Source organism: Geotrypetes seraphini, chromosome 7 (genome assembly GCF_902459505.1).
Source record: "Geotrypetes seraphini chromosome 7, aGeoSer1.1, whole genome shotgun sequence".
NCBI classification, from domain to species: Eukaryota; Metazoa; Chordata; class Amphibia; order Gymnophiona; family Dermophiidae; genus Geotrypetes; species Geotrypetes seraphini.
In genome coordinates, this window is record NC_047090.1 from 163587825 (window position 1) to 163601093 (window position 13269).

Below are 13269 nucleotides of genomic sequence, written 5' to 3' on the forward strand. Positions count from 1 at the left end.
CATTGACAGACTCTTGCGTATGCGATGCACATGTCTTCTATTCTAGTGTATATTTATGAAGGGAATTTTTAAAAATAAAGTAAAATTCTGGAATCTCTTGTGGCACACCCAAAATCTCGTGTGCCATGGAACACAGTTTGAGAGACACTGGCTTATACCATGCTTGAGACAGGGGTGTGGCCTAGTAGTTGTCATTAGGTTATTTCAGTATATTGCCTTTAAAACAACTGTTCCTTTGCATCAATATATTACCTTGAAGGATTTATCCATAGATGCTGAAAGAAGCATGTGGCTGTACTGCTGCACAGGACACCATTGGACTTTATTAACAGGTCCTTGGTGCTCACACATCTGAAACACCAGACTTCTTGAAATTTCTGTTGCTTTGTACTTTGCTTCCAAGTAAGGTTTGATCGTTTCAGAAACCCTGAAAGTCATAGAAGACAAATGTTCTTCTCCTTTAACTGGCTTAATTGTAGAATCTGGAGGCTGCTTTTGTTTTTCCCCATCTTTTGTCAAATTTTTTAGAGCAGATGGCTGCTCCTGCCTCATTCTTTTAGGGATATATGGCTTAATTCCCACAGCTGGGAAGACATGGTCCTCATGCACTCTCTTCTGCACATTTGCAGGGACAGTCACAGATTTTAATAAAGAGTCTAATGACTGACCCTGGCTTTTATAACAGAGGTATGGGCTTGTTGATCCTGAACATGTATCCAAGCTAACTTTGCTAGAATAAGTCACTGGGAAAGGCTTCGAGTCTTCATTTACACTATCAGGGCAAATATCACCAATATTTGTGATAGACTTCTGTTTGTAGGGTTTTCCAGGGTCTAATTCATCTGCTGAAAAGTGTTTGGTCTGAAAAGTGGTGGGGCAATCCAGGCTCTTCCCTTGATTGGAACCATTAGGTATTTCTGTCTTCCATACATCTGGCTCTGAATCAGAATCATCATAGGAAACTAATGAAGTCATCAGAGATACAAATAAATGGTGTCACAAGACTTTCTTCAACCATGCATAGGGCCTGCAAGAGAAAGTAATAATTCAAGAGATCTGGGGCAGCCTTAAGTTCATTGGTGCAGCATAGCTGCATATCATACAGGCAGCTAATTCTATGTCTTCACAAAAAGCTATTAAATGAATTTTCAAACAGATGCAGAATGAGCTCTCTTTGGCACAATGCAAGTACAGGCAGTCCCCGGGTTAAGAACGAGTTACGTTTTTAAAGCTGTTCTTAAGTCAGATTTGTATGTAACTCAGAACTTGTAGATCTTAAGATTCTTGCTGCTTACCTCTGCTCTCCGGCTGACAAAAGGGCCAATTGTCCCAGTGTTCCCTCTAAGGTACCCAATCAAATCTTAACAATACAATAGCCCTGAGTGTGTTGTCAGTATTTTTTTTAAATCTTTCTCAATCCAATTCACCAATTAGGAATTCAGATTTCCACCTTTATCAAACAGATACAGGTGGTGGGATTCTTCATAATTCTTACTTACATGTTTCTTACTTTTTATATTACTTATTTTCTTTATATTATTTTTTACTTATTAATAAATATATAAATAGTGAATTTAGCTTTATTCGAAGACCATTCCCCTTCCCGACGCGTTTCGCCTGACTTTCTCAAGGTCGGGGGAACTGGACATCACAGCATAGCCGTCAGCGATTAAAAAAAAGAAAATCTGTTTATCTGTTTGATAAAGGTGGAAATCTGAATTCCGAAGACATACTCCTGTTGGTGAATTGGATTGAGAAAGATTTTTTTTTTTAAATACTGACAATACACCCAGCGCTATTGTATTGTTTAGATTGGATTGGGTTATTTTGATGTAAAGAAGAGTGAGATTCTCTTCACATATGCTAGGAATATTGGAAGATGGCTCAAATGCAGCCCTCCAAGGTACAGCATGCACAACCACACACTGTTCTTAATGTGGCCATGTATAATTCCTGATCCTGCTGCAGGAGAAGTGTAGGCGTCAATTCCACTGAAAATACTGCTCAGTGAAATCAAATGAAGCCACAACCACGTTCTTAAGTACGAGTTGGTACTTAAGTCGGGAGTCTGTAACTTGGGAACGGCCTGAACTACAGTAAACATTAGCAGTAAATTGAGAGAATGAGATCATGAGCCACATAACCTGGATTAGGAACAAAGTTCATTATTGTCCTAGTATAAGTAAAAATACCCATTTTGAGAACTGCAGTGTTTATTTAAAATGGTTTTCTAATCCATTAAACATAACAAACTATTTTATGGTAATAGAATCAACTTGGACTGCCCCAGCAGACCTACACGCAGAGTCCATATGTTCACCCACCCATCAATAAAGGCCTGCCGATACAAAAGATACCCAGACAGAACCCTTGCTTTCCAAGCAGGCCAAATGAACAACTGGCTGGGCATCTTAATAACGCACGCTTCCTCCTATCTAAGTTTTAGAAAACTAGTAAAAACAAACTTGTTCAACCGATTTGTATCCTAATTGCTCCCTTTGCCCTATCGCTTTACTCCATCTGATTTTTACCACGTTCTCTCATTTCCTCTCTGCTCTTGGCCTACTGGAATTGATGTCTGTCCAGTGCCCCACTCTCGCTGATTATTTGCAGCGGGCTCCTGCTCTCTTTTTCCTGTATCCGCTTCATGAACTTTAATACCTTCTTTGTACCTATCTTCGCTGATTGTCCAGCTCCTCTTATTGTGAACCGCCTCAAACTACTATGGCTTTGGCGGTATATAAGAATAAAATTATTATTATTATAGTGATGCACAATCCATGGAGATTCTTTTCAATTAAGGAGGTTACATGAACTCTCTAAAGATCACAGCATGAACGGTGAATCAAACTGAAGTTTCTCAGTTTATCTACCAAGCCTCACTCTGGCCTAGGGTTACCAGATTTTACCCGAAGAAAATCCGGACCCATGGCCATGCCCCCAGGCCTGCCCAGTTCTGCCCCATTCCACCTTTCTCACAACCCGTTATGCCCCCCAGCCCTGCCTCCCCAGACAGCATCCGCATATGCACGTAAAGTCACTGTGTTGCGTCCGCGCATACACGGATGCTCCTCCAGATGCGATTTTGATGGGAAGCTTTTCAAAACCCAAAGTGCCGGGTTTTGAAAAGCCATCCGGACCCCCAGATATGTCCTCAAAAAGGAGAACATGTCTGGGGAAATCCGGACGCCTGGTAACCCTACTCTGGCCCTCATTGCTTTGTGCTAATTTGGAAGTCACTTCTCCCAGACAAAATGATGACTGTTGCTAGCACAGTTTGGAAGTAAAAGAGCAACGTACAAGAATAAACTGACTCTTCTGCTGCTAGCTACTCTGATCTGTGTCCTACATCCCCAGTATCTATTTTCATGTCCTCTTCCCTACTTTCTCCTCCTTTTCCCACATCCATTGCCTTGCCTTTCTTCCCCCATATCCGCAGCATTTGCTTCCTCCTGTACTCCAAAATCAATAAATCCATCCAATACTAGACAATTAATCAAAAACTGAATAATCCCACAGACCAATATAATTACCAATATTCAAGTCAAAAAAATATGTAATAAAAGGAAGCCTCGCATAAAATTTTCACTCAAGCAATGATCCTTCTTATAGATTTTATTAAGAGTAGTAGACTGTTTTTCATAGGGTCCTTGTTTATATGCCACACAATTTTAAAGTACTCATGTGCTCACAATATTCATATCCAAAACTTAACAAAATAGGTGTCGAGAACCTTTGTCACCATCTCTTAAATCTAGACTTGCTTCTCTGAAGTAGGCAGTAAGACTGTTTTGCTATTCTGCATGCTGTTTTAAATTCTTTAATTTATAATTTTGCAAAATTTGTATTTCTTGCTATTATTTTTTATTCTTTCATTATTTTAGCACTGTATCTCAATTAAAATCCACCCCCTCACTGCAGCTCCCTGTGACTCTGGACAATGGAGGGTTAAGTGACTTGCCCAAGATCAGAAGGAGCAGCTGTGAGATTTGGAACAGAACACCCCTGGATGTTAAGCCTGGTGTATTTATTTTCAATAAAACATTAAGCTGATCCCAAGATTGGTGGTATATTTACACTGTATTTTTTTAATGTCAAGGGTTTTTAAAATCATAAAAGAATAATGAGAGTGTCTGCGGATAGTGAAGGGAGAACCACGTGGAATGCATTTGTATCTGAAAAATGATGGATTTGTTACTGAGTTACACAGACTTCTGAAACCTGTTAAGTTTCCACATAGGGTTACCATACTTTCTGGAAAACCCAAACATGTCCTCTTTTTTAGAGAACTGTCAGGGTGTCTGGATGATTTTTTTTTCCAAATGGGGGAGTCTGTCTGGGTTTAGCTGGTTCTCCCGACTTCCCCACATACTTCCTCTCTGGCCACTGTAATTGAATCTTCAGGCAGCAATGAGATGAGCCTGCTGCCATTGGTCTGCCCCAGAAGCTGCGTCTCTACAGGTCCCGCCTAAGCAAGAACAAGAAGTCACTGCAGAGCGTCAGCTTGTGGGGCAGGCCGACAGCAGCAGGCTCACCTTATTTCCACTGCCAGCTCGCCAAAGATTCAATTACAGCAGCTGGGGAGGAGGTAGATGGGGGAGTTGGGCGCTGAAGAGAGAGGTTGTAAGGGAAAGTTAGCAACAGCATAAGAGGGGCTGAAGCATCAATATCGGAAGGGGAAAAGAGGGGGTTGGAGAAACAACATGGAGGGAAGGCTGGAGAAGTAGGGTTACCAGATTTGTAAAAAAAAGAGGACATGTGGCCTGCCCTGTTCTGTCCCCAGCCCCGCCCCTACACAAACCTCCTGTCCAGGCTGCATCTGGAGGTCCTCTGTGCATGCTTGGAGGCCCTCCAGATGCAGCCCCAAGCTCGGGGGCTTTCCAAAACCTAGAAAACTGCTGGGTTTTGAAAATCCATCCGGACACCCAGATAGTCCTCTAAAAAGAGACCATGTCTGGATTTTCCCAGACGTCTGGTAGCCCTATAGCAGGGGTAGGGTACTCCAGTCCTCGAGAGCCATATTCCAGTCAGGTTTTCAGGATTTCCCCAATGAATATGCATTGAAAGCAGTGCATGCAAATAGATCTCATGCATATTCATTGGGGAAATCCTGAAAACCCGACTGGAATACAGCTCTCGAGGATCGGAGTTCCCTACCCCTACCCTATAGAGAAGCGTTATGGAAAGGAGGTAACCAGATTTTTAAATGGAAAAAAGAAAACGTGACCCTGCCCTGTTCCACCCCCCCCCCCCCAAGCATACATGGATGTGATGTGATGACATCACACACGTGTGACATCATGTCGCATGGTAGCCCCTTCAGACGCAGCCCCGTGCTCGGGGTTTTCCAAACCCCCCACAAACAGCTGTATTTTGGGAAATCCGTCCAGACACCCAGACAGTCCTCTAGAAAGAAGAGTGGCAGAGAAAAAAAAGAGCATGAAGTAGGGTAGTGCAGTGTTGGATGGGCGGCAGATACAGCAGGAGAGGAGGTTGGAAGGAGAGAGAGAGAATGAATGAAGCAACCACAGGAGGCGGAATTGGTTGCGATCCATGAAATGTCAGGCTTATTAACTCCAGCACAGGGCCACTAAGGTTTGACAAGTGAGCCATTGCATTCGGGAGCCCGTACCCAGGTCTACTGGCAAGCAATAAATCCTCCATGAAGTCCTAAACCGGACCAGGAAACTCCTCCGCCTCCGTCGCACCTGTTTTCTGCGCTGCGATTAGCTCCTCACATACGTCAGGCTTCTTTTTGGGACTTCTGGTCCGTCCTGCACACAGCCCTCCCGGAAACAAGAGCTCGTACCACCGTTCTCCCCTCCCGAAAACAACTCCGACCGTATCCGGAATGCTTGCCGCACCGGGCCCCACCCCGTGACGATGAAACTGGCAGAAGCGCCGATGCGGGGGGGGGGGGGGCGTGGTCTCTGCAGCTGCCGGGACGGGGAACGATTTCCCGGCGGGACTCGGCGTTTGTTAGGTTGCGTTTCCGCCCGGAAGGTTTCTGGTGCTGCGCCCTGGTCGTGGCTGACGCAACGTGCTGTCAGAGCTCGGGTGCCGGGTGCTGAAGGAGGACCGCGCCGGGGACGACGCCCCTCGGCTCCCGCCGTCCCGGTGAGTTCCCAGCACTGGGGGAGAGGCTCTTTGATGTTCAGTGGGTCGGGACTTGGCTCCGGGTCAGTTGCAGGGGTTCGGCGTTCTTTGGTGCCGAGGAGGACAAGAGGTTTTGGTAGGATGAAGTGGTTTCTTTTGGGGTTTTAACCAACAGCTGGATTCTAGCTGAATGGTTAGAGCAGCAGGATTAAGAATCGGGAAACCATGTTGCATTATCCTATGATACTATTCTGTTTGGCATGTCTATGAGGAAAAAAGTCAAATATCAGCACATAATATTATTATTATTACCAAATTACCCACCTTAACACCTTCCAATTAAACAAATACCATAAATAGATTGTAACCTACCCTCTCTAACTGCATTCCATATGTATTTTTCATACAGTTCTTCACTGTCAGTTTAATTTCCATCCTATAAGTTCACATAGAATTTTTCTTTTTTCAACCATCTTTATTTTCTCTTCTTTATTAATTTCCAGGTACTTTAGTTAGATTGTGAGCCTTCGGGACAGTAAGGGAATTTTTTAAGTACCTTCTTACTTCTCATTTATAATCTTAATGTATATTTTCTTCAAACCGCTTAGAACCTAACGGATGTAGCGGTATATAAGAAATAAATTACATTACATTACATTACATAATAACAAACTATCATTAATCTTGACTGGGGTTGCTATTCAGCAGATTGCCAATAACTGGAAAAATTATACTAATCTTAATTATACATTTTGGTGGAATTCGGTATGCCATATTTTTAAGATGGAAAGAGCAATTGCAAACAGAAAGGGAACTATAATAATTTTATAAAGATCTGAGGGCCATTGGAACGATATTGTAAGGAGTAAACATCATTTTCTTTGGATGAATATATGTACACATTGGGGGGTGGGAGGGAGTTTTTCTGGAAATTTCACTAAATTATGTGTTTATATTATATTTATGATATAATTGATTATAATATTTGAAAGAAGGTGGGTGGGACGGGATATAATTTTTATGTTTGTAGAATTATATGAGAATTACAAGTGTTATTGTTGTTACTAATGATATATTCCTGTACGCTTGCTGTAAGTTTTCAAAATGAATAAAGAATATTTAAAAAAAAAAAAGAATCAGGAAAGGGAACTATTGGCCGTGTGTGCTTTAATATGGTTGAGCAATGTGCTCTGTAATAGGCCCATGACTGTTATATTTTCAAAATGTTAATAAAGAACCAGGAAAACCAGGGCTCAAATCCTGTTTTCCCCCAAGTGAAGTGCCTTTCGCCTTCAAACTTTAATTCTTAACAGGCTTCCTTTATGTTGTGTCTGTGGAGAACAGGTTAATAGCTGGATCCCTTAGATTGTAAATGTTTTGCCTTAGGAACAAGGCCAGCTCGAGGGACTGTTGATGGCCTGAGCCAACCTTTGCATTGGCACACACACGCATACATCCCGACCACTGCAATCTGGTATTGCTCTGCTCTCCCTCACCGGTGATCCAGTGTGTAACGGGTTAGGAGGGGAGGAGATAGATATGATCCAGGCTTGTGTTTGAATGGCAGTGCCACAAAAAGGGTCATGAGGGTGGGTATGGAAGATGACAAGAGAAGCTCACATTCCAACTTCGTTTCCCCTCCAGTGAGAGGTTGTATACTGAAAAAACACCATGAACATCTTCTCTTGCACCAAGCAGCATCATGGGGTAAAGACCTAGAACAATTGCTTACGCCCACTACTTATGAGGAATGTAGGAAACGTCTGAAAACACACCTGTTCCTAAAGTATCTAGACAACTGATCCTCTCTTCTCTCTCCCCTCTATAGCGATTAACTTGTTCTATTGATCACTCTCTCCTCAAAAATGGATTTCCTGTCCTATTAATCCTCTTTCTTCCTCCCCTCTTAAAGTCAATCAATTTGTACCTTTGCTTAATCTTTATAAACCGCATAGAACTTCACGGTATTGCGGTATATAAGCTGTTATTATTATTATTATGACTGAATGGGTAGGAAGGAAGAAGAGAGAAGGAACAGATCATCTTAAGAGGGCTGCAGAGGAGTGCAATCAGGATTGCATGGGGGGAGGAGGGAGGAATAGAGTGGAGGAGGAGAGTGAGAGGCTTTCTTGGGTTGGGGTGGGATTATGCACCCACCAGGGAATAAATGCAGTCACCATGTACTCCCACCATTCTCCTCCATCTCTAGAACAAATTGCTGAAAGAGAAGGATGTTAGAGAATGGTATGGTGAGCTTGTTTCTAAGACCCTGAGAAATGGGCTTCCAAAACTGTACTTCCTTTATCAGGTCAAAGCAAAATTAGCAAGTTGAATTTTCATTTATTATAATTTGTCAGTCATCTTTCTGAAAGAACTTCATCCCAGATGTACAGAATATAATAATAATGGTCTTTTATATTTAAAAAAAAAAAAACACCTTAAGAACAATAAAATACGCTAATCTGCATAACTCTATGCCTTTATACATAAAACAGAAAATAATGAGAGGACAAGGCATTTATAGAAAGAAGAGCAAGACCAGATATATTTTTTTAAAAATCTAGTGACTAGAAATGCAAAGGATGAGGTTGTACTGATATATAAGCATATGAAATGCAGAGGCCCTTATCCCCTAAGATTTCAGTGGAAAAGCTGGAATATCTAAGAAAAGTGGTCAGTTTCTTATGGCTAGAACTGCCATGGGAGACAAGAGGTCAGCTGGCTTTGGGAGGTGTCAGCAGCTGTCCAGTGGCACATTTATAGTTCCCTCCCCTTCCTCTACTTGTCAGAGCAATGGAAATGAGGACATGAGTGGCAGTTCATCAAGCTGCATCATCCTCATTGCTCCCTAGGAGCCATCTAGCACTTTGAGTCACACAGCAGTTTGTGATCCTTTTGGCTTGAAACAGCAGTTCAGTTTCAGGTAGGAGGATGTGGTCCAGGATGCCACTGAGAAGACAAAAGATCGCTAAATGAGAGGAAAGGAAAGTTGATGGTATAGAATAGATGATTAGACTGAATAAGCTATATGGTTTTATCTACCTTCATTTTTCTGTTTCTTAAAACCTTTTTGATTATACTGTATATAGAGATTCTATAGGATCTCTAAGGAAGGGGTAATAGAGATTAACAGATGGAATGGATAGGCCGTATGGACTTTATCAGCAGTCATTTTCTTTCTTACTTTGTTGCTATCAACGTGGTTCTTTTCCTTATCCCAAAGAGAAAGAGAGAGCAGGGCTGAAGCTGAGAGAGTAATACCAGCCTCTCCTCCTCCAAGCTACTAAGATCCCTGCTTCCTTCTTTTTCTCCTTCTCCCTCGTGGTACCTGTCATTTCTTTCCTCTCCCAGCATCAATGTCCCATACACAGCAGTAAAGCAAACAAAATTATATAGACATAAATAAAGATTTTTTGAAAAATAATTAAAATGTATGCAAATTTGTCACATAATGTAATTTATGCATAGACTCTACTTGGACCTGACTCAGAAATCTAGAAGCTATAAATATAGGATGGCAATATAAAGTGAAAAAAAAGAGAAAATTTTGGAAATGGAAAGGTCCCATGGTCTTGAAAGTAGTAAGATAGTTAAAACAGCTGACTACAAAAAGCATTTTAAATGTTGGCTCTCTCAAAGCAGATTTCATAAATTTTATATACACAGAAACACACATTCAGAAGTTAGCACAGGCAATATGAAGTCTAGAATTAAGAGAGAAATTTATCTTAGATCTTTACTGCGAATAAATGCCAAGCTTTTGTTTAAATAGTTATAAGGGATTATATACACACCTGCTGTTTTCTTTGGATTTCCCAGCTGCTGGAATTTTAAATTTCTCATTTTAAATTCAGCAGTAAGAAAGCAAAGCCAATGCCGGAAGTCTTCTACTGTCTGTGTCCCTTATGTGGCAAGACAGATCAGGATGGGCTGGTGTTAGCGTCGATGGCAACTCCAGCAGTGAGGAAGCAAAGCCGATGCTTTAAGGCCTTCTATAGTCTGTGTCTCAAATGTGTCAATATGGATCGGGATGGGCAGGAGTAAGTTTTGGATGGCTCCTCAGTAGCTGGGAAGTAGGGCTGGAGCAGGAGAGGCTTATTTTCGATCTGAGCCATGAAGATGGCAAAGATGGATCAAGAGCCAGTATGCGTATACCACATTCATATTGTTTGAGTACAGGTCTTGCATATCTCGAAGGGGAGGAGAAGACATCTTACAGTGGAACTTAGCAAGTAAAATGTAATAACGTACTGAATTGTTGGTTCAACATTGCCTTTATAATGAATGTAACTGTCAGGTCAACTGGATGGTTCATGCAGGTCTTTATCTGCACTATGATACTATTTATTGAACTTAGAAACTGCAGTAGCTCTTAACATAAACCGGCATCTAATCTTTTTAGAGAGGATGTGTTGGAGATGCCACATAGACCTGTGGATTCAGTTCAAAGAATCTGTTGTTAGGACTCCTTTACCCATTGCACCACAAGCTAAGCTTTAATGAAAGGGCCCCATATGTGATGTGAAATTAAAGGAATGGCATATGGGATATTTATTTCCCCCTAATTACAAGATGCTTGCAGAAGGATGTCACTCACAGCTTTCAACTCCACCTTCTTCCCCAGTGGACCATACTGCCACCTTCATTTTTTTCTTCTGCAAGCAAGTTTAGAAGGTGTTTTTATGATATGCTCTGACAAACGCAAAATAAATATCAGGCCTCTTAAACATGCCTGCTCCCATGGCCTGGCACTTCCTCCAGGTTCTAGGATCAATGGCAACAACCATAAAGGCAACAACCATAAACCTTGGGTGAAGGTTCATATGTGCACTCTCTAGTACTTGCTATTGTCCTGATGGACCCTGCAGACGGATTCACTCTGCAGCTGTTCCTCTGGACGGCAGAAACACGGAAAAGCCTACACTGGTGCTACATCCAGCCTCGCTGTTAAAAGGCATACTATTGCATATTCCCTCATGGGTGATATTGATGACAGATGTCAGAATGTATGGGTGGGGTAGCCATTGCAATGGGCATCCGATTCAGGGCTAGTCGTTCATCTCTCAGAGAAAATGGTCCATAAATCGACAGGAGCTAAGGGCCATTCATCTGACGCTACAGACAATGGAGAAATCCCTAGAGAGCAAGGCACTAAGGGTTTTCTCTGGCAATTCCATGGCTGTGGCTTATGTCAACAGGCAAGAGGGCACCTTTACGGTTGGAGGCCCAGTTGTTATTTCGTTGGACAGAAGCTCAGCTACAGGCACTATCCACACCTCATATAGCGGGAGTGGAGAACGTGCAAGCCAACTTCCTTAGCCGACAGACTTTGGACCCAGAGGAGTGGTTGTTATCTAGAAAAGCTTCAACCACATTCTTCAGCATTGGGAATGACTGACCATGGATCTAATGGCTTCTTCCATAAACAAAAAAAGCAGACCTATTTTACAACCGAAGGTTTGAGCCCGGAAGCACTGCCTTGGATGTTTTGGTTCAGCCATGGCTGGTGAAAATGCTCTTATACATATTCAATCTGTAACCCATGATAGGCCAAGTCATCCGCTGAATAGCGAACCATCTGGGACTGGTAGTCCTAATGGCTCCGGATTGATTGAGAAGGGACAATCGGTGGATTCACTTAAAGTGCAAGTGACAAGACTCTCGTGCTTTAGAGCTCAAGTGGAAAAGGGTTTGATGGCTTCCCATCCAGATGTGACCAGATTCTTTAAGGGGGTGCTGCAGTTGTGCCCTCCAGTACTTCAACCTTTTCCTTCATGAAATCTCAACTTTGTGCTGAAAGGTCTCAGTAAACCTCCATACGAGCCTCTCCAGGATGCGTCGCTGCTGGACCTCACTGTTAAGATGGTATTCCTTGTAGTAATCACTTCTTCAAGAAGAGTCTTGGAATTGCAAGCCCTTTTTATGTAGAGAACTGTGCCTCAAGATTACAGAAGTGGGTAATAGCCTGAATACTGTTCCTTCTTTTGTTTCATCCTTCCACATTAATTAGGAGGTTTGCTTACCAGCATTCCATATCACAGGTTCGAGGAAGTAGGATAAGGTATTGAAATTTGTCCCTTGGATGTAAAAAGAGTGCTTCTCTGCTATATCGAAAAGGCCAATGACTTTCATCTCTCAGATTATCTTTTTGTTCTGACCTGTCAGACTAAACGGGGCAGGCTAGCCTCTAAGGTTTCCATTTTCAGATGGATTCAAATGGTGATTTTTTTGGTTTGCATTGGTTGTGGTAAACAAACTCCTCTATCCCTAAAAGCATATTCCAAGAGAAGTGTGGCTTCTTCATGGGCAGAGGCCAGAGCATTTCCACCCAAGGAGATTTGTTGGGCAGCTACATGGTCCACTCTCCATACCTTTAAGAAATTCTACAGAGTAGAAGTAGCAGCTCAAAACGATGCCTTTTTTGGGTCCTTGGTATTGCAGGCAGGCTCATTTGTCCCGTCCTAAACACAAGGGACTGCTTTGCTATGTCACCGTTACCCGTTGAACCAATTGAAGATTAGATTCTTACCTCGATAATCTTCTTTGTGGTATATGGATAAAAGAGTCCTAATGCCCCACCCTGTCACTGTTTGATTCACCTGCTTCAGACAAATGTACTCGTATATTTCCAGGGGAGTGGGGGATCTTCTGTCAGTCGGAAAAGAAAAGGAATAGATCATTTGTTAAAATAAAATAGTAATACATAAAAAGGGTGAGACTGTAAGAGCTCCATATGTGTTACTGCTGGTTGCACTCAGAGAGGTGGTTCACTCCACCTAGTTTTTTGAATGTTTCTTGTTAACATTGTTCATTGTTTATTATATTTCTTACAGAGCAGAACAGAAATGTCTTATTGGGGAGGTTCCCCATACTCCTCCTCCTTATTTCCCTTATTAGAGTGATGATCGACTGCTTTGGTACAAACTGAAGGTGGCAGTACAGTCCACTGAGGAAAGAGGCAGAGTTGTAAAATGTGAGTGACATCCTTCTGTAAGCAACTAATGATTAGGGGGAAATAAACTATCATTAGGACTCCTTTACCAGTGTACCACAAAGAAGATTATCAAGGTAAGAACCTAATCTTCCCATGTTCTAATGGAATTAGCTTTCACTAAATGCTAAGAAACCCAGAGGTATAAAATAGACATCTAAGCATTTAGCATGCGCTAAGCT

At 42.1% G+C, this 13269-nt stretch overlaps 2 protein-coding genes across 8 annotated transcripts in view; one reads left to right on the top strand and one right to left on the bottom strand.

The window, feature by feature from the left end:
* Nucleotides 1-5874, bottom strand: part of WDR25 (WD repeat domain 25) — a 260069-nt gene extending 254195 nt beyond the window's left edge. For 3 of the 5 annotated variants that reach the window (XM_033951544.1, XM_033951543.1, XM_033951542.1), the window contains exons 1-2: nt 5633-5871; nt 253-1027 (exon numbers count right to left, since the gene is read on the bottom strand). In XM_033951544.1, coding sequence (XP_033807435.1) covers nt 253-975 — 723 coding nt within the window. In that variant the 5' untranslated portion in view covers nt 976-1027; nt 5633-5871. Of the gene's footprint in view, nt 1-252; nt 1028-5632 lie in introns of all 5 variants that reach the window. The other 2 variants (XM_033951546.1, XM_033951545.1) reach the window with 2 other exon arrangements.
* The window catches only part of WARS1 (tryptophanyl-tRNA synthetase 1), a 40863-nt gene continuing 33462 nt past the window's right edge, over nt 5869-13269 (top strand). Inside the window, exon 1 of one of the 3 annotated variants that reach the window (XM_033951539.1) lies at nt 5869-6117. In XM_033951539.1, the coding sequence (XP_033807430.1) occupies nt 5884-6117 (234 nt within the window). In that variant the 5' untranslated portion in view covers nt 5869-5883. Of the gene's footprint in view, nt 6233-13269 lie in introns of all 3 variants that reach the window. The other 2 variants (XM_033951540.1, XM_033951541.1) reach the window with 2 other exon arrangements.